This window comes from Phytophthora parasitica (assembly GCF_000247585.1).
Source record: "Phytophthora parasitica INRA-310 unplaced genomic scaffold supercont2.4, whole genome shotgun sequence".
Taxonomy (NCBI): domain Eukaryota; phylum Oomycota; class Peronosporomycetes; order Peronosporales; family Peronosporaceae; genus Phytophthora; species Phytophthora nicotianae.
This window is the reverse complement of record NW_008648990.1, coordinates 25,602-47,114: the sequence shown is the minus strand read 5'-3', so window position 1 is coordinate 47,114 and position 21,513 is coordinate 25,602. Positions and strand designations below refer to the sequence as shown.

The window sequence follows — 21,513 nt, the reverse complement described above, 5'->3', positions numbered from 1 at the left end:
ACGCTCTGGTCTTCTTCTCCGAGTGGTGACTCCTCCCTTCGCTTCCTACAAGCCCCTACGTCTTCCAAGATTCGTGACCTCTATCAGGTTATGAGCCCAAACAAAGACATAAATTATAAATAGCAGTTTTCGTTTTACCGTAAGTCGGCTTTGTTTTGCTGATTTCAATAATGTTTTTTACTTTTGGATGAGGTATAGTTAATCTAAGTAAAGCTACTTTACGCTTCCTCATACACGAGCGCATACGTGTAAGCCGAAGTAGCGGGAACACCGTAGGCCCATTACACAACTTGCCATTCCTTGCCGCCACCTGCTGTCAAATTTTCAATTTGCAGTGACCCGCTGTGGTGTCTCAAAATCCAACACCGAAAAACTATTTCTTTCTGCTCGTTTGCTAGACACTTACCAGCAACTGTATAAGAACGTTATGATTGCCTTTCCGCTTAAGTGCAACCTTAAACGCGACACAGCAATTCGTCCATCTCCGACGTACCAACAAGCTGGATTTAGATCGGTTGTTGCACGAGCACCAGTCTATACATCCAAACAGCAAAACGCATTCCCAACAGGCGAGAAGGACGTCCAACTTGTTGAAAATCGAGCGGTTCTTCCACATCAAGTCAAACAGTTGACATGTCTCTATAAGCTTTTTTGCGGGTGATATTCGGGCCACACTCCAATCAGTACGAAAGCCTATCAATGTTCAATTTGCAAAACAACGGACCATGACGCAGCCATATGCATGAAGAAAGGGAAAAGTATTCGCTTAGGCAGATACGTTGTAGGCGGAAGTCCCTTGTTGCTTTCGGGGTAGAACATTTGTGTCATTCATGTACCATAAAAATCTAATAGAAATTAGAAGTTTTTGTATCGATCAGCTTGTCAAATACTGAGGTAAACACTCCTGTGTTAAATATCTTATCAAAACGTATTATTAAAAGTCGACATAGATTTCAATGAGAAGAAACCAGGCATCTTACTCAAACACTGTCCCTTCTGATAAACTCCCGAAGATTGGAGCGTCAACGGTTGGTGGGGCATGCAGTATTGAATAGTCATCTCTCTGAATTTTATTTCCAGAGTTCTACCCGGGATCGCAACGACGTTGTATTAATCATTAGATGATTAATACCTAGTCTCAACTCGATATGATACATCCCCGTTCTTTTTTATTGGCATTGTTTATATAAACTAACCTTTTGTATATTTATGTTATCCGTGAAGTTTGACCCATCCGGAGAAGATTGCAATGAAGTGCCTGTTAGAATTATTCACAGCTTTTGTGTAAGGTTCCTGATTTATCCGGCATCTGGTGTACCCATCGGGGTTGATCCATCAGCTGCTACAGTTCAGCCAGCAAGAGCAATGCGACGTTGCTGGTTGTGTCTGCAAATGGATAATACCTTACCTTTATCGACGGCCTTACCTCGTGTTTTCAAGACTAATAACTATACGTTGATGCGTGGATCACGTGTATCTAAAGGTCAGGGTGTTTACTGGTGCATAGCATGGTTTTGAGCAGATTAGAAATAGTTCTCTGTTTGAAACAATACACTTGTAACCTGTTGAAAATAATGGATGTACACATTCGTTTTGAGCTCTGGCGGTACCCGTAAACTATACTGAAACAGTAAGGAGATGCACCGACACCAGAGTGTACATCATGGGCATCCAGAATAAAAATTATTATCTTACCATACAAGCCAAGCGTAGCCCCACGAGCGAGGCTATCTATTCAGGTTGTGGCCGAGATAAAGTGTGGCCCTCCTTGCTTCACTCAGCGAGATGTTGATCTCTTTAGGCTGAATGATTAGTGTTTTAGTCAGTTGTTATAGCACTTCGCTCGTCGGATAATACTTTAAGTATAAATGTATCTTTCATACTGAGAATAATACCCCCCCCCCAAGCCAAGTATAATACCTACTGTGGGCGTATTTTGTTATTCCAGCTAAGGGCAAAGCTGTCACGGTGGGGATACCTTAGCTTCTAGTGACTGTCCTTCATCTATATTTTGCAACCTACTGAACTATTTTGAGACTTCCAAACCATACATATACTCTGAGAAACGATATGTTGTAGCACTTGTAGGAAAATTTAACAATATCGATGAAACATATGCACAATCAGTTAAAAGAAAACGACAGATTTTGTCAGCAACCCACCAAATATATGTGACGATCCAAATCTTATTTACCTTCTTTCGTAGGCCCCTACGATTCCTAAGACTGTCTTGGTCATTGAATTTAAAGTGACAACTGCCGTGACGACGAATCTTTTTTTACCAACCTCTGTGCGTTGTCGACTGTGGCGAATAAATACAATTACCTAAGAGGATTGCTGTTTATGCTCTTATCTCGAAATTCATTACCACGTTGATATGCTAATTTTCTTCCAAGACAGGATGACTCGTTTAGCAAAACGGAAAAAACAAGTAAATTCAAAGATTAGACCCCCACCCCGTATACATTGAGCACTGAAGTACTCGACTACAGGATAGAAAATGCAACGATGAGAATAAAAAAACGAATTTTATAGCTGATTTTGGCCTGAGAAGCTTTCTACATTTGCAGATGCACTTCTCCCCAACTCTTGCGTATTAAACACTAAAACGAGCCATCATAGCTTAAGCATGGTTTTTTTTTTCAATATCGGAGCGTTTTGCAAGGTTAAGTTATTTTCACTGATAATAAATTCTTTTTGATTTTGAGCCGCTTTGCGTTAACGGCCTACCTTTCCAGAACTTTTTAGTTATTGGTTTTAACTATCTACATGCGTCAGTAATATTGATGATGCCTCAGTCAGATTTGGACCGTGGTACAGCCCACAGTGTCGAGGAGAACCGGTTCGAGTGCCGACTATACCGATAGGCACAGACAAGAGGCACCAGAGATGTTTACGGGAAGATAGTTAAGGCAAATATTCACTTCTACATTTTCACAGTATTAACTCTGTCTACTAGGTTATGAGCCCAATGGTTCATATTGTTGTCGCGGACGAAGCTCACCGCAAGCCGGAAGCAGAGCAAAGTCAGGACGGGCGGTCAGCCAGTACGGCGAACTTGATGAGATCAAGAAGGCGTTCTAGCAGAAGGAAACGCAGGGCAAGCTACTGGATCTACTCAAGGACCTCACAGAGCGCATCAAGCGCATGAAGACGTCGCAAGAGCGACAGGAGGAGAAGGAGCGGCTCAACAGTTGCGAGGTCAGCGTGTTCGGGTCGTCACTGGGCCTGGGCAGAGCCATGGACAGGCAAACCTTGGACCGGACGCCGCCACGTTTTGACATGAAGCAGCATGAGTACCGGGATGCCGTCGAGATGGCTCAGGCGCCGCACCCAGCGCTGTCGCAGCACTACGTGCCGCCACAGGCGTACTAGTCACCGGTACAGCCGTCGATTCCACCTGAACCGGAATTTGCCAGGATGCCCGACATCAGGTAGCGGAAGCTGGGGATCCGACCGTTCGACGGCAAAGAACTGGATCAAGGGCTTGGGAGCGGCTTCCTTGATGGGGGGGGGGGGGGGGCGTTTCGTGGGTCAGATCAGGTTCGCCGAGTGTGCAAGTGAGCCCCAGTGGACCGAGGATGTTAACGTCGACATCCTCGGTCACCATCTCTGCGGCATGGCGAAGCGGTATTAGAGCCAGCAGGTTGAGGGCAGGTTGGAAGAGCAACCGACACTAGAGCATGCGATGCAGCGCATGCTGCATACGTTTGCCACGAATATTGCACCTGCGGAGGGCATGAAGATGTCCACGGCGCCAAAGAGCTCAAATAGGAGCTGAACTGAGCATTATCTGTATATTGTGGTGATTAGCGAGGCGTGCGGTGATGCGGACAATCTGGTCCTGCACAACATCGTGCACTATGCAAGATCCGGACATGCGGGTGTCGATGCTGTCCAGGCTGATCCTGGTACGCACGGATTACATGCGCCAAGCGGAGGAACTGGCGCACTTCGTTCAGTCAACGAAGATCGAACTGGGCGGCAAGCAGTTGCCGGGACGAGGACAACGATGTGCATGAGGACGAGAAGGACGACCGCAAGTGCTACAAGTGCGGTAAGACCGGCCGCGTGCGGGCGGCCTGTCCTAACAAGAAGAGGGAGAGGGCGGGGCGCCGACTTCGTGTTCACGGTCGAATATTCGACCGCCATGACGGATGGGCTGGATTCTGGATAGTGGATCCAGTCGTCATCTGGTGAACGATCCGAACCTGCTGGAGGACGCGGATGATTACTAGTGTCAGTGCGTGACGGCGGAGCACTGAGGGTAACTAAGCGCGAGAGCGTGATACTCTAACTACGGCGATGGCAAAGTTGACCAAGGTGCGACGGATGGATGTGCAGTATGTGGAGAACCCGCAAAGGAACATAATATCGTACGGGTTGTTAGAGGCAAACGGGTACGGACTTGCGTACCGAGGAAAGCACCGTATTGCGGTTGCCGTTGACGGGGGGGGGGGGGGGGCAGTATTCGACATCGAGAAGGCAGGACGTGCAGCCCGGGCCGCTCGTGCATTTCCACGGTAGGTAAGGGCATCTAAACTACGACACGTTCAATAAGATGACGAAGGACTCGGCATTCGGGGATCTCTCTCACGGACGAGCAGGTAACTGCTTGGTCTGCGCTCAAGGCAAGCAGGCCATGCATAAACAGTCGAAGAGGGAAAGTGGGAGCAACTCGCCTATATACGTAATCGGAGGAGTCATCTGCTCGAATTTGAAGGAGCCGATGACTCCAAGTGACCGACTTGGAAAATGGTACATGGTCAACCCTGTTGATCATCGCACTACTGCCAAATCTTCATGGCGAAGTTCAAGGACGGCGTGGCGCAGAAGTTTAAGCATTTTATGGCGTTTGTTGATTGTCAGTTCGACTGCCGAATCCGTGTGTTGAGGACGGACGGTGGCGGGGAGTACCAGACCTTGGATCTGTCCAGCAAGGATACCTGGATGAGGGGGTAGGTCAGTGAACCTCGCAACCAGGCGAGCAACGCCAAGGCGGAGAGAATGCACCGTATCGTCATGGACATGGTGCGGAGCATGGTCTTCGCCTGAGGTCTACCTCTGAGCTTTTGCTGGGACGCCGCGGAGTATGCGGCATAATATATTGAACAGGAGCCCGACGAAGGTGAACTCAAGGATGAAGTTGCCGCTGCAGATGTTCACAAAGAGCACACCGGACTTGAGCGACATCGGGGTGTTCGGGACTCCCTGTTTGGCGCATGTGGACGGTAAGAATAAGTCATTGGGTATGAGGAGCATGATCGTAGGAAAGGGCGACGAGATAAAGCGCTTCAGGGTGTACACACCGAGGGACAAGGTACACCGACGGACAGAATGCAACGGTCAGCAAAACCAAACGTAAACAGGCGCGTGCGTGCAGAGTTCGCGCAAATCGTTTTTATCAGCCAATCAAATCATTGAAAACGCCGAATTGCACGGCAGCTAAATCTGAACCAGTCAGTCGCTAAAATGGAGGCAGCCCCCGACCCCCTGTCAGAGCCACCACCGCCGCCAGAAGAGCTCGCCATCGAGGGCCTCCTCGATGAGGTTTTCTCCGCCCCCAAGCAGCGTCGAATGCACTACTCAATGAAGCAAAAACGGGATGTTCTGCTCGCTACACTAGGTTTAGGTACCCACGAGGCTGCTAGGGTCCAAAAAAATCCTAGAATCGTGGCGGGAGAAGAAAGAAGACATCTTCGCGTTTAGAGGCAGTGCGAAAACGCTGTCCTGGGCGCCTGGCCGCCCCGAGGTCATCCCATTCAAGGTCGAGCTAATAGTATTCATGAAAGACAAGAGACGCGAGTCGCTGCCTCTCACGGCCTCCATAATGGCCGCGTATGTTCGCGACGAGCACTCAGAGTGGCTAGAAGACTACGCGGCAGGAATGAAGGATATATACACTGCGTATCAGTCTCTGCAAAGGCTGCTGCAGTGTTTCGAGTACCGGCACGGCTTCGTCCAGCGTACGCCGCACGGCCTTAAGGTAGTTTTTTCTTTCCTATTGTTTTCACGGAATCTAACATCTTGTATTGCATTTTAGGAAAAACTAGAGGACTTAGTAGAAGTTCAAGATAACTTTGCTAGGTTATTCAAGGCTAACTACAGCAACTACGCTGCTAGTCAAGTTTATAACTGTGATGAAACTGGCATATATTTTGACGCACCTCCGGGACAAATATTGTCCGAAAAAGGTCAGTCATCAGCTATAACGGCCCAGCAGAAGCATTCAGCTCGCTTAACAGCGGTATGTACGATTCGTGCGGACGGTGTTAAGCTTCCACTGCTTTTCATTTTACGTGGTGAGCCAAACGGTATTATCGAGAAGGAGGAACTGCCCACTTACCCCGAAGGTGCGTCAAGTTATTGTTTGCTAAAATAAGTTTATAAGGCTAACACATTATCGTTTTAGGACATATCTACACTGTTCAGACAAAAGCGTGGATGGACACTCGCGTATGGAGAATCTATCTGCGTGTATTACTGCAACAGCATATCACACAGTCGTCTCTGCTACTTGTAGACAATTTGGAGTGCCACGTTTCGTGCGAGTCTGAGGCTATCGTATCAGAGGAGCTTAAGGCTGTGCTCCAGCCACTACCAAAAAACGCAACTTCGGTCTGCCAGGCCCTTGATGTTGGTATCATGGGGCCGTTGAAGGCTCTGTGGCTATTTGAGAGCACTAGCTAAGGAAAAACGCCTTGCTACGATCAAACGTGCAATTTCCGCGTGGGAATCTATCACAGCGGACACAGTCACAAGTGCGTTCAACAAGGCTCTCAAAACCAACTTTTAGTGCAAAATACAGTTTTCTCCTAATTTTGCCTAAAACTGTTTTTAATTCTTACATAAAAAAGAGACAACTGCTATTGCCCTGTTGTTGCACAAACGGGAAAGTGACCGTTGCATTCTGTCCGTCGGTGTAGTCGTAGTGACGCAGCACGAAAGCAAAGTCGAGGCGTTGTCGAATGTGCAGAATGGACAGTCGAATCGCGTGGACCTCGGCGGCTCGGAGGAATCGGAGGACACGGACGTTTCGGAAAAGGGCACTTAGGCGGAACAACCGAAGGGAATGGCTAGGCGTCGCGGGAAGAACCGGTGGACGTTGGACAGACATTAGACGCGCTCGGCTACGCGAGGAACGGGTGGGCAACAGACGGGACAGACCGCGGACGTGGTGAACAGCGCCCGGGAGCCTGACAAGAAGAATTAGAGGCAAGCGAAGAGGAGCCGAAAATGGCTGATACCATCGCGGAGGAGCTCAGAGCGCTGGAGGGAATGGAGTGGGGGTCGTGGTGGTGCCACTGATCGGCAGCCACATACTGCACACGAAAGGGGTATTCAAAACTGAGACCGACGCGGACGGAGCTATCGAGAGATTCAAGGCCAGATTCGCTGCGTGCGGTAACGAGCAGATCATCGGCGTTGACTTCGATCTCACCTTCGCGGTGGTAATGGAATTGAGCACGGTAAAGGTCATTTTGGTGTTTGTTCGTCGATGGGGGGGGGGGGGGGGTTGCTGGCAAGGCACGGTGACATCCCCAACGCGTACGTCAAGGCCGAGAAGGGAGAAGGAGCAGTATCCCGGGATCTATCTGGAGATCCCGTAGAGAATGGTGATCAGCTAAAAGGTGATGCGCAAGCTTGGGTGTGAAGCTAGCGCTGCGGTTGAAGAAGTCGGTGTACGACTTGCGCTAAGCAGACAGGCTGTGAACGATGCACCTGCACTCGAAGCTGGAGGAGGCGGGCTTCATGCGGTGCGTAACCGACATGTGTGTTTTACAAGCGAGAGGACGGTACAGTGATGATCGTGGGTGTGTGCGTCGATGACCTTCTAGTCGCCGCGTCCAAGGTGGGACTCGTGGACGAGTTCTTCCGCTCGATGAGTGTTTTATCGGTAGATAACCTAGGTGAGGTGAGGAAATTTCTCGGTATGCGTGTAGAGCTAGACGTGGGCGAGGGCTACACGCTGGATCGGCAATCGACGATAGAGGAGCTGCTCGGGTAGTACGTGCTGGTGAATGCGAACGGCGTGCGGGTCCCGGTTAAGGAGGCGGAGGTCGACGAACCCCAGTAGTTGACCAACGCGGGTGCTCCATGTGAGCTAACGACCCGCAACTTCCAGACGCTCGTGTGAAGCTTGCTCTGGATCGAGCGCTGCACGAGGCCTGACATTAGCTTTGCAGTACGCAAGGCAACGCGAAGGACACGACAACCGACCACGACCGACTGGAAGCTAGCGAAGAAGATCGTGAGGATCCTGAAGAGCGCGAAGAGCTAGAAGCTCACCGTGCAGGCGTCGACAAGGGGCGACGGCGAAATAGCTCTGGAGATCAGGAGTGACGCTGACTTCGCTGACGACAAGAATGACGAGAAATCCGTGTCTGGGAGGGGGGGGCGTGATAACCATGAATGGGGGCGTCGTGCAGCGAGTCTGTAAGAAGCAGCCCGGGTTCAGCCCTCACCAAGATGGAAGCTGAGTTCACTTCGGCGTCGCACGTGGGTCTTGAGTTGCTGGGACTGCGGGAGTTGGTGCGTGGAATGGGGTTCCAGGTGGTGGAAGGTGCCCATGAAGATGGACAATCAGGCTGCGATTATGCAATTGGGATCGGAAGAGAGCATGGCGAGCGCGAAGCACGTGAACATCCGCGCGAAGTTAATCTGCGACTTTGCTAGGAAAGGGGTAATTAGTCACGAGTACGTGGAGTCGCGCCTCATGATGGCGGACCTTCTAACTTAGAGCGCTACCGGCACCGAATATAGCGGGGCTGCGGGCGATCTCCCAGTTAAAGTGACGAGTGCTACCGAGAGTGCGACGAACGAGGAGGAGTGTCAGATTTGGACCGTGGTTACGGTCGACACTGGCGAGGAGAACGGCTTCGGGCGCCGACTATAAAGCACCGACAAGAGGCACAGGTGGCTGCCAGAGATGTTTGCAGGAAGATACTTAAGGAAAATATCACTTTTGCATTTTCACAGTATCAACTCTGTCTAACAGACTCGATATTAGTGTGCTTTCTCTACGAACCATGAACTTCGATCAGTCGAAGTTGAGTGTATAAAGTTATCTGAAGGCCCTACATGTTACTTACGTCCATGACGACATCAAAGTTTTAGTCGCACAAAATCCAGAGCTTATCCGTGCGAAGCACGGCTTTGTTAATATTTTGAATTTGAGAGAAAGTTTTGGGTATAAATATTATATAAAGTATAAAATCCAAAATAATTAGGTAAAGTGCCAGATTTTCTGAAAAAAACTTTGTCCCCAAACCGTTTTCGGAACAAAGTGCTTTCTATTACATAACGGATTTTTCTTAGAAAGCACTGTTCAAAAATTGTTTTTTTTTAATGAGCCAGTTTTACAGTCACTTTAAGAATGAAGGTCGAGCATCTACTGCCTACCCAACAACCATGCGCTGTAGAACCCCCTGCCAAGCCCAAGAAGAAGCGCATTCGACGTCAGAAACTGGAGCTCGAGTATCTTCGGGGTCTGGTAGGAAAGCTGGAGCAGCAGATGATGCAGCTCAAGACTAGACAAAGTGACGACGCGGGTCACACAACCGCTTTCAATGCTGAGACGTCAATCTGGAAGGGCATTGCGGAGCGACAGCAAACAGAAAGAGCGCGAGCAGAGGAGAAGAACCAGAAACTCAGAGCATCTCTAGAGGGCCAGCTGAAACTCGCCACCAAGCTGGAGCGGCTGCTGCGCAAGCGTCTGAGGGACGAGGAGGTGGCTGAATTGGCGGACAACAAGCGCTTCAAACTGCCGGCTGTGGCTCCAACGGACGATGAGATTTTTGCGGATCAATTGGCACACGTGGAACGCGCACATCTTGACGCGGATAACATATTTGGCGGACTCGAGTTTGCAGATCGAACAGCATCATTCTGCAACTTGCGGGTGACGAGTGACTCGGAATCGGATACAGGCGTTGCGTTTGTGACAAAGGCGAGTTCCATGTTGCCGTTTGATGTCCATGTGACGGAAAGGGCCTACTGGAGAGCATTCACGGACGAAGGACCGAGTATAAAAATGAGCTATTTCCATGAGGAAAGAGTCGCAACCGAAAACCTGGTGGCTCGTTCGTATGCACTTGATTTTAATGCGGGATCTTTTCAGTCAAATGTGCGAGGTAAACAGACGTACCGCAAGTATGTAGACAACGACAGTGTCATGATTGTGTGGAAGTCACTCACCGAACCTGTTGAGATCAACGGCGTTAAGCTCAGTGGACTGTGGTGTAATCAGGTGGGATGGATTGTCCTTCGAGGAGTTAATATCTCACCTGAAGACGCACAATCCGGTCTCATTGATACTTCGAAGACCATGATGTCAACATCGCTGCGGTCATATTGTAGGATGAGGGTGGAATTGCAAGATGATATTGCTGACCAAGAGCTGCAAGTTGGAGCACTAACAAATTTCGTGGTGAATTCTCATGATGCCATTACGGACGTTTGTGGTAAGCTCATAAATCAAGTGCTAGTAGAAGAAGATTGGAATATCAACGTTGGCTGGATAATCTAGCGCTGTAGCTCGATGGACAATCTCGAAGTCAGATTTTTGGTATTCAGCGATCAGATTCTCCGAGATCATATCTTAGTCATCTTGCGATGAGTGGAAACAATAAACCTTGTTTACGACATTATTTATTGAGTCGTTCGTGTTTTCCATGTAGAAAAAAATACCCCAGAAGTAGCTTCTTTTCCAACAAATTTGCGCATACTCTTATCTGCTAAATTCTTGGATAGTTTTGACAATACTACTTTAATCGAGATTTGCGGGATCCGTGGCGCAGTGTAACAAACGGTCTTGCACTGTCTTCATAAATCTGCGCAGTCTGCTACCAATGGACGTGAGCAGCATGTGTCGCGCATCGATGGCTTGGAGGGATGACGGGTCCAAATGCGTCACTTGCAGCCGATTGCAGCTCTTAACAACTGATGCTTGCAACTGAGGTGTCTGGGTTGGAGATGGGGAAATAACGGTCCAGTGAAGAGTTTCAAACTCGAGTCCTCCTGCTCGAAGTCTCCAAGTAGTTTTTCCGACGAGAACAAATCGATTTTCTTCTTCATACTTGCGGTAGGAACTCACTGCATCGACATACCATAACCTTTTCGTCTCATCACTCAATGGCAACGTAAAGCTCATTTCAAGGGCGGTATCGCGGCTAGCTCGGATCTGACATGTCATGACAAAACTGGTGAGTGCAGACCGCATGGAAAGCAAATGTACCACAATAACTTACGAATCGGTAGAGCTTATCTGGCTCCGTATCCTTTCTGTTGATGAGCTGCTGCCAAAGGATCATCCCGGATTTTGCAATTGAGCATGGCATTGGTGTAACTGAGATCGTCTCAACACAGTTGTCGCCCATTGTGCCACGAACCTCGTGGTGTTTCTTGTGAGTTTTCAGCGCGACAGCCATATAGCTATCCAACGCAGGAAATACGGAATCTGCACGAGGAAGCATCTGCTCGAGGCTGTCGGATATTTCCTTCAGCAGGGAATTGGCCGTACCAGGCTGGGTTAAAAGCTGCATTGAGTTCTCTGACAAAGTTTTGATTCCCTATAGAATGACCAGCATCAGTAAAATGAGCTTCATGGGCAGAATCTACGTATGTAAATCATACCTCGAGTAGGTCATTTCGCCGTAATAACGTTTGAATCGACGCGATGAAGCTGAAGCGGTTTGACAGGATTTTTTTCAGTTCCCGGTTCGTGCTCTCCGCTTTCTCTCGTTGCTGGCAGACACTCGTTGCTAAATTCTGCCACTTTGGCTGACAAGAAACCTTTGTTTTAACACCGCTGGGTTGTTGCTGCAACTCTAGCAGCTTGCGCTCTAACTCCTGCGCTTCTGACCGTAACGACAAGAGCTCCGATCTCCTGCGTCGCTGTAAGTCTGTAGAGTACGGGACAGAACCAACTTTCCGAATCCGCTTCCGTCGTGGACGTGGCCGTGTATGCATGCGATTCTTCAAGAGTACACTTTCGCTCTCTGCAGTCTCAGTTTGAGCTGTTCTCTCACTCCAAGTATTGGGAACTCCGTCTTGTTGATAATTCTCGATGTCTTCCAGTAGCTCCATCAATTCCGACATGGCCACTGGAATCGCGTTGTCACCGTCCATTGTCCAGCCGAAACAGCGCGCGGTTCAGATGATTCAATAATAAATGAGGGCCTGTGCTCCTGACTTGACCACCGAGATGTGTATGTTGTGTTTACGCAGCTGCGGGTACGTGCAGTGTTGACAGATACAGCGCTAAACAACGTTTGACGCTGTGTGGCCTTGTTACAGTTGCAACAGCACATCGCAATTGTCAATTGCCAGTCGCTTGCGAACGACACATTTGAGGAGAAAAATGCTCGTGTTGATGATTCCACTTGAAAATCCAGTCTTTTCTGGTGTATTACGATCACATTATCAGCAACCAACGGCGTCAAGGCAGCAAGTGATGTGGCTGCAATCTTGTGGTTGTCTTTAACTTACCACTCCGACACGATCTGCCTCTGGTTCATAATCATTTAAAACACGTAATCAATCATTCTCCTTCAACTGGTTTGTACAGATACGTCATTTGTGAACACGTGGGCAGCATCAAACACGGTATCCGAATCCTTTACGCCCCAACAAAGCTGACAAGGTCTCCCCGCCCAGTTTGAAGTAGAACTCCACGCTGCATCGCTAAATATCGCTCTTTAATCTGCTTCCCCAAGACGCACAACGCACGATCGCGCACACTATCGATGCTTTCTCCGTCGATGACAGTACAGCCCGCAGCCTTTTCGGCAGCAACCGAGTAGTGAGACCGGATCACAGACTCGTTCACTGGATCTGAAGGCGACCGGCGAACAGCAAGCCACGTGCACTCGCGGAAACAGAGCGCTCCGCACCTGTCAAAAGAGATAGCAGCCCACAAAATCAGTCGCTGATTGCCGTCGTCACTTTTCCGTGTCGAACCAAAACCGTCTAGCAGCAGCGTTTGGTATGGAGCGCCCAGCTCGACAGTGAATTGCTGCACGTGCGCATCGTTTCCACGGCGGCGGGGCTTTTTTTCAACAAGAAGACACACCAACACAGCTTAATAACATCTCTCATCTGTGAATTATGCTTTGTGCGCAAACTTACCGGGACGCAGCGTGCTCCAAGAAGATCGACAGGCTTCTGTACACAGCAATTTGGGCCCAGCAGCTTCACTGCGTGGTCCAATCCACAATTCATTGGGGTTGTCGTCGTCACCTCCGTTGTAGGCCCAGCACCCGGGTCGAGATGAATTTTAAAGTTGAACGAAAGCGAATTGTCCGCTCCAGAAGCGCTGAGAACGGCGTTGGCTTGTGTGTGCATCCGCTGCAACGTCGCTTCGATCTCGCGCCGGACGACAGTGGGGTTAATGTGTAGTGTGGTCGGATTACAGCATTGCGAGCACTGGAAGGTTTGAGTCCTGGTCTCTGTTTGGGAGCAACTAGCTCGACGCATTTCGTACATGATCGAACGCTGCAACACAGCAACAAGCGTCAGAACCTATGCGTGTAAGTAGCGCATGCATACTAAAGCTGATGGCATTATAGTGTACCGGTATGTAAGGCCTCTTGTTCATAATGGCCTTCAAAGACTTGGCCACCTTCTGCTCCTTAACCAGTGCCCTTCGGAGGGTCGTGTTGAGCAGCTCAGCTTCGACTCGCTGCTGTTTCATGGATTCGGCCTTTGCCTGCCAGCCATTACCGACTGCAGTGCATGGGAAATAGCTTTTCCTCTTCTTATGTTGTGGACTAGTTGCCGTCTTTCCAGCCAACAAGGGCGACATTTTGCCAATATCAAAATGCACAGGATTTTGACTCTGCTGTAGCTGCTCCAACTGCGTCTCTAGTTGTTGCGCTGTCTCCTCCAGCTGCTGGCGCTCCTGTTTCTTACTTTGCCGCCATCGCGCGTCCTGTAGACGCTGGCGTTCGCCTCGCACGCGCTTCGGGCGAGTCTGGCAGCTAGCGAAGGACATCACGCCGGAAAAAATGCGTAAAATGAACTGATTCTGAATGTATGAGACATGTTTCGTGTGGCTACATTAAATGGTGTGGTAAACGTGTGGGCCACACCGTGGCATACAAAGTCATACAAAATGTATTGTTGATGTCTAGGCTTTCCAAACCCTTGATTGGAAGTTCAGCCAAATTGATGACCCGTGCACTGCAAGCTACATGTATAGAAGCGCATATTGTAGACGATCGGGTGGCTCATTCCGGCTTTCGCGCGCAGGACGCAACACATCAGCATGAGATTTCGATTTGGAGAAGGCGAGGAGCAACTTTTTGCAACAGACATTCTCCCGCTACTCGACGTGGATAATGAAGATGAGAGCTGCACGAGTTCCACCTGCGGCGATTCGAGTGCAGACTCGAGTACGGTGGACACTTGCACCGCGAAATTGAAAGCTGGCGAGATGCTACCAGCACCACGCTCGAGATTGCGATTAAGGAGTAAAATCGAGCGCTTGCGTCGCGAAATTCAAACTCTTGGGGTGGAGCTTGCAGATCTACAACGTCCAGGACGAGGACTGGCGGCTACAGCAGTGAAGCGTACTCACATCTCGCGGTGGCAATTTATTGCAGCGAAAAACAAACAGCAGCGAGAACGTGCAGAACACGACAACAAAGTGCTGAAGAGGATGATCGCTGCACAAAACATACTTGCAAAGTCAATCCTCAACGGGCGCTTCCGGCTTTCAAGTAAAGTCCGTTGCACTGTAAGCACTTCGTCGCGCCGAAGGTATCCACGGATCAATGTGTAAGCTCATAATTGTTATGCTCTGGTTAAGGTGGATCATAGCAAGCGTAGGAACCCAGATTTGCCTCATGCATTTGTATAACTATTGAACAACGATCACATAGATGACAAGCCAGCTGCATGTAGCTGGCCTGTGTGCAAAGTAATGCTCGAGTCGGAATAACGTAGTATTTTATGCAGATGTGTAGGTTACTGAAGCACGTGTAGGCGTAATGATAACTCTCGCCACGGCATGATAACGAGTCCTAAACTTTAGGAATCGTTTAGTATTTAGAGCTTTAGGCTAAAGCTCTAAATATTTAGTGAGCTCGCATCTGGAACAGGCAGGTCTTGCCATCTCTTAAACACACCAGAGAGCGACGTTGTCAGCGTTTGTTGTGCAGTCAGCAGCGCCTTGAGCGCCTTGTTTTGCTGTTCTGCTCGTTCTCTTTCCTGACTTTGCTTCATAGCAATAGCCCTCCACAGAGATTCTGTGTTGCGCCACTCCAGTCTGTCTTCTTTGGCACGCTGGAAAACCTCAAGCTCCGACTCGAGGGCTTGGATTTCACGCCTCAAAATCTCGATCTTGCCCTTATTTCGCAGACGTGGACGAGTCGCTCGCATTCTCTTCGGCTTGATAACCTGCTCCTCTTCAGCGTCTTCACAGCACTGGGGACGCAGACGTTTCAGAGCGCGCGAGGTTGGTTCGTTGACAACGGGGGCGGTGTCAAGCTGACGCATTTCGGCTGTCGGCCAGCTCCCTTCGCCAAGGAGATAGAGGAGGTCCGTGGCAAAAAGCTGATCTTCATATATTTCGGGTTCGGAGAGCAAGCTCGACGTACTTGGTTCAAATAGCAGACTCATGTGGGCTCGGGGGGAAATCTCAAAGTGAGTGACTGCATTGAGTTTCCCGTCCGTGTTCAAGGAGTCAACATGAAGAATCACTTTGAGCGATTACGCGGTTTATTATTGTGCGGTGTTGCTGCTGCGGAACACCAGAGTGTTTGTCCCGTAGAAAGATGACTTTGTCGTTCAAATGAGATGTCATACGTTGAGACGGCGCCACCAACCACTCAAAACTCAGCAATCTTGTTGACTTTATATTGACTTCGTTTGTAACTGTGATTTCAGTCAGGTTCATCGTGAACTTCGTGCTAACTAGTTAGGATCTTTTACTGGCAATGGGTTTGTACTTGTACGACTCTGAAGCTGTTCGCTGAGCATGCGCAGTTCTGTGCTGGATCAAGCCACGCAGATGTTATCTTGTCAGCCACGTACCACGCACTCTTGGTTAGCAGTTATGGCTTCGCAGCCAGCACCACCAAACGGTACTCCGAGCAAAAAAGTCAGCTTGCTGCGCCATCAAGGTGAAATCCTTCAAATTTCCTATTTGCATTTCTCGGCGGCACTTGGAATATTAGCAAAGATCAAATAGATACATTGCCGTGAGCACCGCACAAGCATCACGACAGTACGGTGCGACTCTTAGTGTGCCTACGCCGTGCCTGCTAGTAGTTTGTTCTGAATGCGCTCGTGGAATCCACGCAACTCGCTACTTAGTAAATTGATAACACGGTTCCCGATATGGTCACTGTAGTCGGTCTCCGTTGTTGCACAGCTTGCATCTTGTTGCTTCGTATCCAGCTCACTTGAGACCTCGTAACAGGTGCGTAACAGTGACTCATGTTCAGGGTTCTTAATAGACCGTGATAACATGACCCATCCCTTTTCACGGACACAAAGTAACCGTAACTTGCTATTGGTGTTTGTGTCCTCCACCTCCTGCCTTGGTGGCACCATAGCAGTCGTCCAGATATACAAAATGCGATCTCGCTCCTCAAATTTACGTACGAAGGCAGCCCCGTGAAGAGTGCACAATGTTGGATCATCATCTCCCAGTGTCAGGAAGAAACTCTTTGCGATGGAGCTGGTGTTCACATGCAGCCGATGAACGTTGTACGTGGAGCACTTGTTGTCCCTGAGTTGCATTCCCTTCCAAATCATGCGGCTTGTAGTGTCCAAGTCGCTGGCCAATGGTGTCACCGAAGACAACTGCACAAATCTTCTTCCCGATACGAGATCACGCTTGATCTGTGAAACGAACGAAGCAGACTCAACTGCTCCTGCTCCGCTGGTAGCAAATACTTCGGGGGCACTAGCATACATTTGGTCTGCGTACTCGCGCAGCTGTTCTAAATACGAAGTAGCATCATTGCTCCGCAAAGAGAACCCCGCCAAAATTGTCGACGGCGCACCCACAGCCAATTTGATCTCACAGCCCAGAGACTGCAGGTTCTGGAACGCGTCCTGCATCGTCCTAGACCGCTTGACCACTTTAGCTAGTAGCACCTTCAGCTGAGCATTCAGCTGCTCTGCTTGTTGTCTCTGATAGGCTTGAGCTGTTGCCTCCTTCAGCCAAAGCCTCGTGTCTGTTATGGAACTTCCTGAGGTCATTGTCACGATACGACCGTCCCCTGATAACACTGAAGACGGCAAGGTATGCGCGCTTTTGAGACGATCCAGCTGCATTTGCAACTGCTCTACCTGCTCTTTCAGCGTCTGCATCTCGTTCTTCTTCTTGGCACGAAGACGTGCCGAGTACACGGCGTTCTTGCGCCTGCTCTTGGTCTTCTCGTGTGTGTCCGCGACTTTGACATCGCTTCGACGACGCTTGTGGCTCTCCACAAAGGTCCCAGCGCCGCTGTCGCTGCTTCCTGAAGACGCATCCGTATTGCTGTCGTTGTCGGGGAAGTCGAAGCCATCCACGAAGGCAAGCGCTTCCGCAAGCGTCTCCGGGTCGCTAGGACTTATCAGGAAACTCATCCGAATCAAATGACCACTCTCACGAATTGCGAAAATGTGATGTATTCGTTTGAGCAGGTTATTCCGTAAACAGTGATTACATCAACCGAAAGAATGATGGTCACCCCCATAAAACTTGACGGGTCAACTGAAGCAGTCAAAGCTGGGCAGCGCGATGGCTGTTGGAAGATTGTTATCGCCCGACGCCACGAGCACCGAGGGCAGCACTTCGCCCCTGCATCTGCCAAACGCTCGCATATTGTACACCACTCCAGCTCCTAAGAAGAAGCGCGTGAGAAGGCAGCAGGTGGAGCTCAAGAACCTGCGTGAACTTGCTGGAAAACTGGAGCACCGCCTAGAGCAACTCAAGAAGCGGCGACTCGCTAGTACACAGACTGCAAACGGCCTCATCAATGGCAATTTCAGCTGTGGCAGCAGCCACAGTGCCAAGTGTGGTCCTGTCTCCGTGTGGGAAGACATCGCTGACCGCCAGTTCAAAGAGCGAGCTCGCGTCGAGAAGCAGAACGAGCAGCTCAAAGCAATACTTCGCACTCAGACAAGTACTGCGCAAGCACTGCAGATCAAAGCTCAGAAGGCCTTAGGCGATAAGGTAGACACTTACAATAGTTGTTGCAGAGAAGTAAGCTGACCGTATCTATCTGAGCAGGAGTTGATTGGGCTCACGATGATGCAGTTGCAGGACGAGGGTCCTCGCTACTGGGACTTAGGGTCGGCAGATGAGGAAGGGATATATGCCGACTTGCTGACGTTGGTCGTGAAGACACATCTGAAGTTGCAACAGCGCCAAGTGGAGGACCCTAGAACTGTGCAGTCGTTTGCGACGTGGGGCATCTCAGTGGGCGAGCCCCAAGTGAGAACGGACAGTGAAGCACTGGTTGTGCTGGAGACGCATGGATGCTCTCTACTACCTTTTAACGCGAAGACCGCAGTTGCAGCGTGCTGGAGGATGTTCTCGTTGTCTCCAGCGAACCACAAAATAGTTTTCAACGACGTACGAAAACACTGGCAATTATTTTCTGTTGTGAGCCTCACTGACCTGCTTTTCTTTATGTGTGACTACTGTAGACCGAGAAGAGTGACGTTGTGGCACGATCATTTTCGTGCTCTTCCATGCACTTAGGCCGGCAGGTCAATATCCGCGGCAAGCACACGTGCCGCAAGTACGTTGACGAAGATGGTTGCGTCACGATCGTCTATGCTGGACGCACGGGCTTTGGAGAGCTAGACATGACTTGTCAAGAAGTCCAACTCCAAAAGACAGGATGGATCAGAGTTCGGCCCGAATCACCTAGTGAAGGCTCGGACCAACTGTCATCTGTAGTAGTGGAGATGCACTCAGAGACGTTGCCACGCTTTCGAAATGGCAACACGGGCAAAGAAAAACTTGCACGTAAGGTCATTGACTGGGCTAGGAGCTCGCACAACATGGCAAATGACTGGTACCGCCAGACATTAAGCGAGATTCTAGTGGAGGAAGATTGGAAAGCATTCTCTTGAGAACGAAGGTGTCGATTTGCTAGTATTACCGCTCGTCATGCAGTTTATCGATGCACGTGTGAATATCTTGACTATCGCAGTCATTCAATGACATTTTGTAGTTGTTGGAAAAATATACTTGTTCGTAAATGAAAAAAAAAACATCAGGTTGCCAGTGCAACATACTACAGGTACTTCCGCATGCGCGCTCAACATTACATGTAGTTAGTGAACGCTCGCGCGGCGACAAGCAGAACGAGGCTCGTACTCCGTGCAAAGTGTTTGGGTTACTGTAAAAAGTATTTTTCACAACGCCATAGTTCCACTTGCACTGTCAATTATCAGTGAAGATTTCCCTTTTATATCCAATAAAGCAATTACTGTAATTACTGTAAATTATATCCAATAAGCAATTACTGTAAAGCTCCACTGCGAGGAAGTAGCCGACCAAGTTCAACATGTCTTGTCTAGCAAAACACAGGGCGATGTTTCCACCAGGGTGCTCCATGTATTTTTAAAAAGCACGTCACCATTGATTCTTGTCAACAGAAACGCCATGATCAACCAAGAAACTTCACGAGGTGAATGCCATTTGTAAACAGCATTTATCAGCAGAGTATTGTAATTTTCAGCTGCTACTGTAGATCAATCGAAGCGCAAATAAACCTAGTGTTTACAGTAATTAGTCTGGGTCAGACTAATTTACGTAAGCAGATTTTAACACCTACAAGTGAAAGGTACACTACACACGTTCTCAAGCAGCACAGACTTTTTTTTTTGAAAATAGACCACTGGTGAACTTCAAAATTAGTGTGAAATGTCGTCTAAAAATCCGGCATTATATGAGTATTTTAAAACTAACGTATAATACGTATTAGAGTGCGGGACTCTATTTTTTTTAGAGTGCGAGACTCTATTTTTTTAGAGTGCGGTAAAATCGAAATTGCGCACTCTATTTTATGCGCACTCTATTCCGACATCAGCACTGACAGGTGGTTAAGACACTTGGGTTTATTGAGGGCCTCAACTGGGAGCAGGGTTGTCGCGGGTTCGATTCCCATCGAATACGTTAATTCTCCGTGCTAAAATGGTAAGTCTCCTTCTGCATTGTCATTAACCTAGCTGCAAGCTCGCTAACATATCTTTTGCTTCAGTTTAATCCTCAATGACGATGTCGTCCAGCGTCTCCATGATGTGCTCGTAGCTTTCACAGTCGTCAAAGCTTCCGCTGTCATCTTCGGCACCGTCGTGGCTACGCAGTTCCCAAGCCATTCGAAACTTGGTCCCGTACACGTCGTGACGTGCAATGTGCCACGAAGTAGGGTCATCGCTAAAACCACAGATCGAAACGCTTTTCGCGACGACAGAGTCTGGCGTCTGTCGCCACGCTTTCATTACCCATGCTGCGACCAACTCGACCTCAGGCGGACGAGGGTTCCCCCCCCTCTAGTGTAGCGAACCTGGTCCGAGTGCTTCCACTCATTGATGATCTTGCACAGGTTGTCCTTAAAGGGCTTGTAGATCCCAACATCTCCCGCCTGGAGGTAGGGCGTCAAACCTCCTGGAATCACGACCATGACGATCTCCTTCTCGTGGCAACGCTGCTTGACCTTTCTTGGCGATATAAGCCCGCATCGAGTCCCAGATGACATACTGCCCAGTCGTTTTGGCTACTTCAGGGAAGTACCAATCCAGCCAGTTGAGGAGAAGGTACTGGTCCACGCTCTCTCTTGATAAGCAACGTAGCACCCACCAACACGCTCTATTGGTCCCCGCGTCTTTCGCTTCCAGATAAGACACGGCGGTAGCTTCTTCCCTGATGCTGTTACTGCAAGCGCCGCAGTAATCCGCATGGAAGAGAATCCAGTAGAGCGAATGACGACGTGACGTGCTCCAACCTCGTCGACCGTGTGCGTTCGAGCATCCTCAAAGTAGACAGCAGTCTCGTCCATTAGAATAGTTCGGTCGCGGTTCATGGATGGCTTGTGTTCGCCCAAATAGGTCATGTAGGAAACCGCTCGCTCCACCAACTCGTCGTCGCCGAGTGTTGTGAGGTTTGTACGCTTTCGAAGTGTTAGACACCCACGGATCGGACGCGACGAATCGGATTGGGTCGCCTTCGTGCTGCTTTTCCGTGCGACTTGCCTGGAAAAGTGCAATAGTAGTCGATGCTATCCACTCCCGCGTCAGTTTCTCTTTCCGTAGACGCTTATCGTACAGCAAGTCCACCAACTCGTCTTCAACAACTCCTAGGAGGGGCTTGCGGCCCCCCACCAAAAAGCCGAAAGCGAGCAACAGACTCCGTACGAATTTGGTCCCAATCACGCCACCATTTGTGATAGGCAGACGCCGACACTCGCCACCCGAGCTGACGAAAGTGCGGCTCCGCTCGAGATGGAATTCCACCACCTTCGGACTCAATCCAGTCGATAGCCTGTTGCTTGAGACTGATCTCGA

At 49.4% G+C, this 21,513-nt stretch overlaps 8 protein-coding genes across 8 annotated transcripts; 3 read left to right on the top strand and 5 right to left on the bottom strand.

Moving 5' to 3' along the window:
- The first annotated feature begins 9,329 nt into the window (after positions 1 to 9,329).
- PPTG_02983 (hypothetical protein) lies at positions 9,330 to 10,649 on the top strand. The gene has a single exon (XM_008895648.1). It carries the CDS (start codon positions 9,377 to 9,379, stop codon positions 10,526 to 10,528), a length of 1,152 nt encoding a protein of 383 aa, XP_008893896.1. The 5' UTR covers positions 9,330 to 9,376; the 3' UTR covers positions 10,529 to 10,649.
- Positions 10,650 to 10,768: 119 nt separating this feature from the next.
- PPTG_02982 (hypothetical protein) lies at positions 10,769 to 12,129 on the bottom strand (the record flags this gene model as incomplete). Its single annotated transcript, XM_008895647.1, has 3 exons — positions 10,769 to 11,182; positions 11,250 to 11,570; positions 11,635 to 12,129. The coding sequence occupies 3 exons, from the start codon at positions 12,127 to 12,129 to the stop codon at positions 10,769 to 10,771; spliced, it is 1,230 nt and encodes a 409-aa protein (XP_008893895.1).
- Positions 12,130 to 12,619: 490 nt separating this feature from the next.
- PPTG_02981 (hypothetical protein) lies at positions 12,620 to 13,993 on the bottom strand (the record flags this gene model as incomplete). The annotated part of the gene is made up of 3 exons (XM_008895646.1): positions 12,620 to 13,048; positions 13,129 to 13,494; positions 13,574 to 13,993. 3 exons carry the CDS (start codon positions 13,991 to 13,993, stop codon positions 12,620 to 12,622), a joined length of 1,215 nt encoding a protein of 404 aa, XP_008893894.1.
- A 132-nt stretch (positions 13,994 to 14,125) lies between these two features.
- On the top strand, positions 14,126 to 15,003 carry PPTG_02980 (hypothetical protein). The gene has a single exon (XM_008895645.1). It carries the CDS (start codon positions 14,267 to 14,269, stop codon positions 14,780 to 14,782), a length of 516 nt encoding a protein of 171 aa, XP_008893893.1. The 5' UTR covers positions 14,126 to 14,266; the 3' UTR covers positions 14,783 to 15,003.
- On the bottom strand, positions 14,842 to 15,725 carry PPTG_02979 (hypothetical protein). Its single transcript, XM_008895644.1, has one exon. The coding sequence runs from the start codon at positions 15,619 to 15,621 to the stop codon at positions 15,070 to 15,072; it is 552 nt and encodes a 183-aa protein (XP_008893892.1). The 5' UTR covers positions 15,622 to 15,725; the 3' UTR covers positions 14,842 to 15,069.
- Positions 15,726 to 15,760: 35 nt separating this feature from the next.
- Positions 15,761 to 17,603, bottom strand: PPTG_02978 (hypothetical protein). The gene has a single exon (XM_008895643.1). It carries the CDS (start codon positions 17,578 to 17,580, stop codon positions 16,252 to 16,254), a length of 1,329 nt encoding a protein of 442 aa, XP_008893891.1. The 5' UTR covers positions 17,581 to 17,603; the 3' UTR covers positions 15,761 to 16,251.
- Positions 17,604 to 17,651: 48 nt separating this feature from the next.
- On the top strand, positions 17,652 to 19,235 carry PPTG_02977 (hypothetical protein). The gene is made up of 3 exons (XM_008895642.1): positions 17,652 to 18,169; positions 18,227 to 18,571; positions 18,646 to 19,235. The coding sequence occupies exons 1-3, from the start codon at positions 17,735 to 17,737 to the stop codon at positions 19,075 to 19,077; spliced, it is 1,212 nt and encodes a 403-aa protein (XP_008893890.1). The 5' UTR covers positions 17,652 to 17,734; the 3' UTR covers positions 19,078 to 19,235.
- A 976-nt stretch (positions 19,236 to 20,211) lies between these two features.
- PPTG_02976 (hypothetical protein) lies at positions 20,212 to 20,633 on the bottom strand (the record flags this gene model as incomplete). The annotated part of the gene is made up of 2 exons (XM_008895641.1): positions 20,212 to 20,433; positions 20,517 to 20,633. The coding sequence occupies 2 exons, from the start codon at positions 20,631 to 20,633 to the stop codon at positions 20,212 to 20,214; spliced, it is 339 nt and encodes a 112-aa protein (XP_008893889.1).
- Between the last annotated feature and the right edge of the window lie 880 nt (positions 20,634 to 21,513).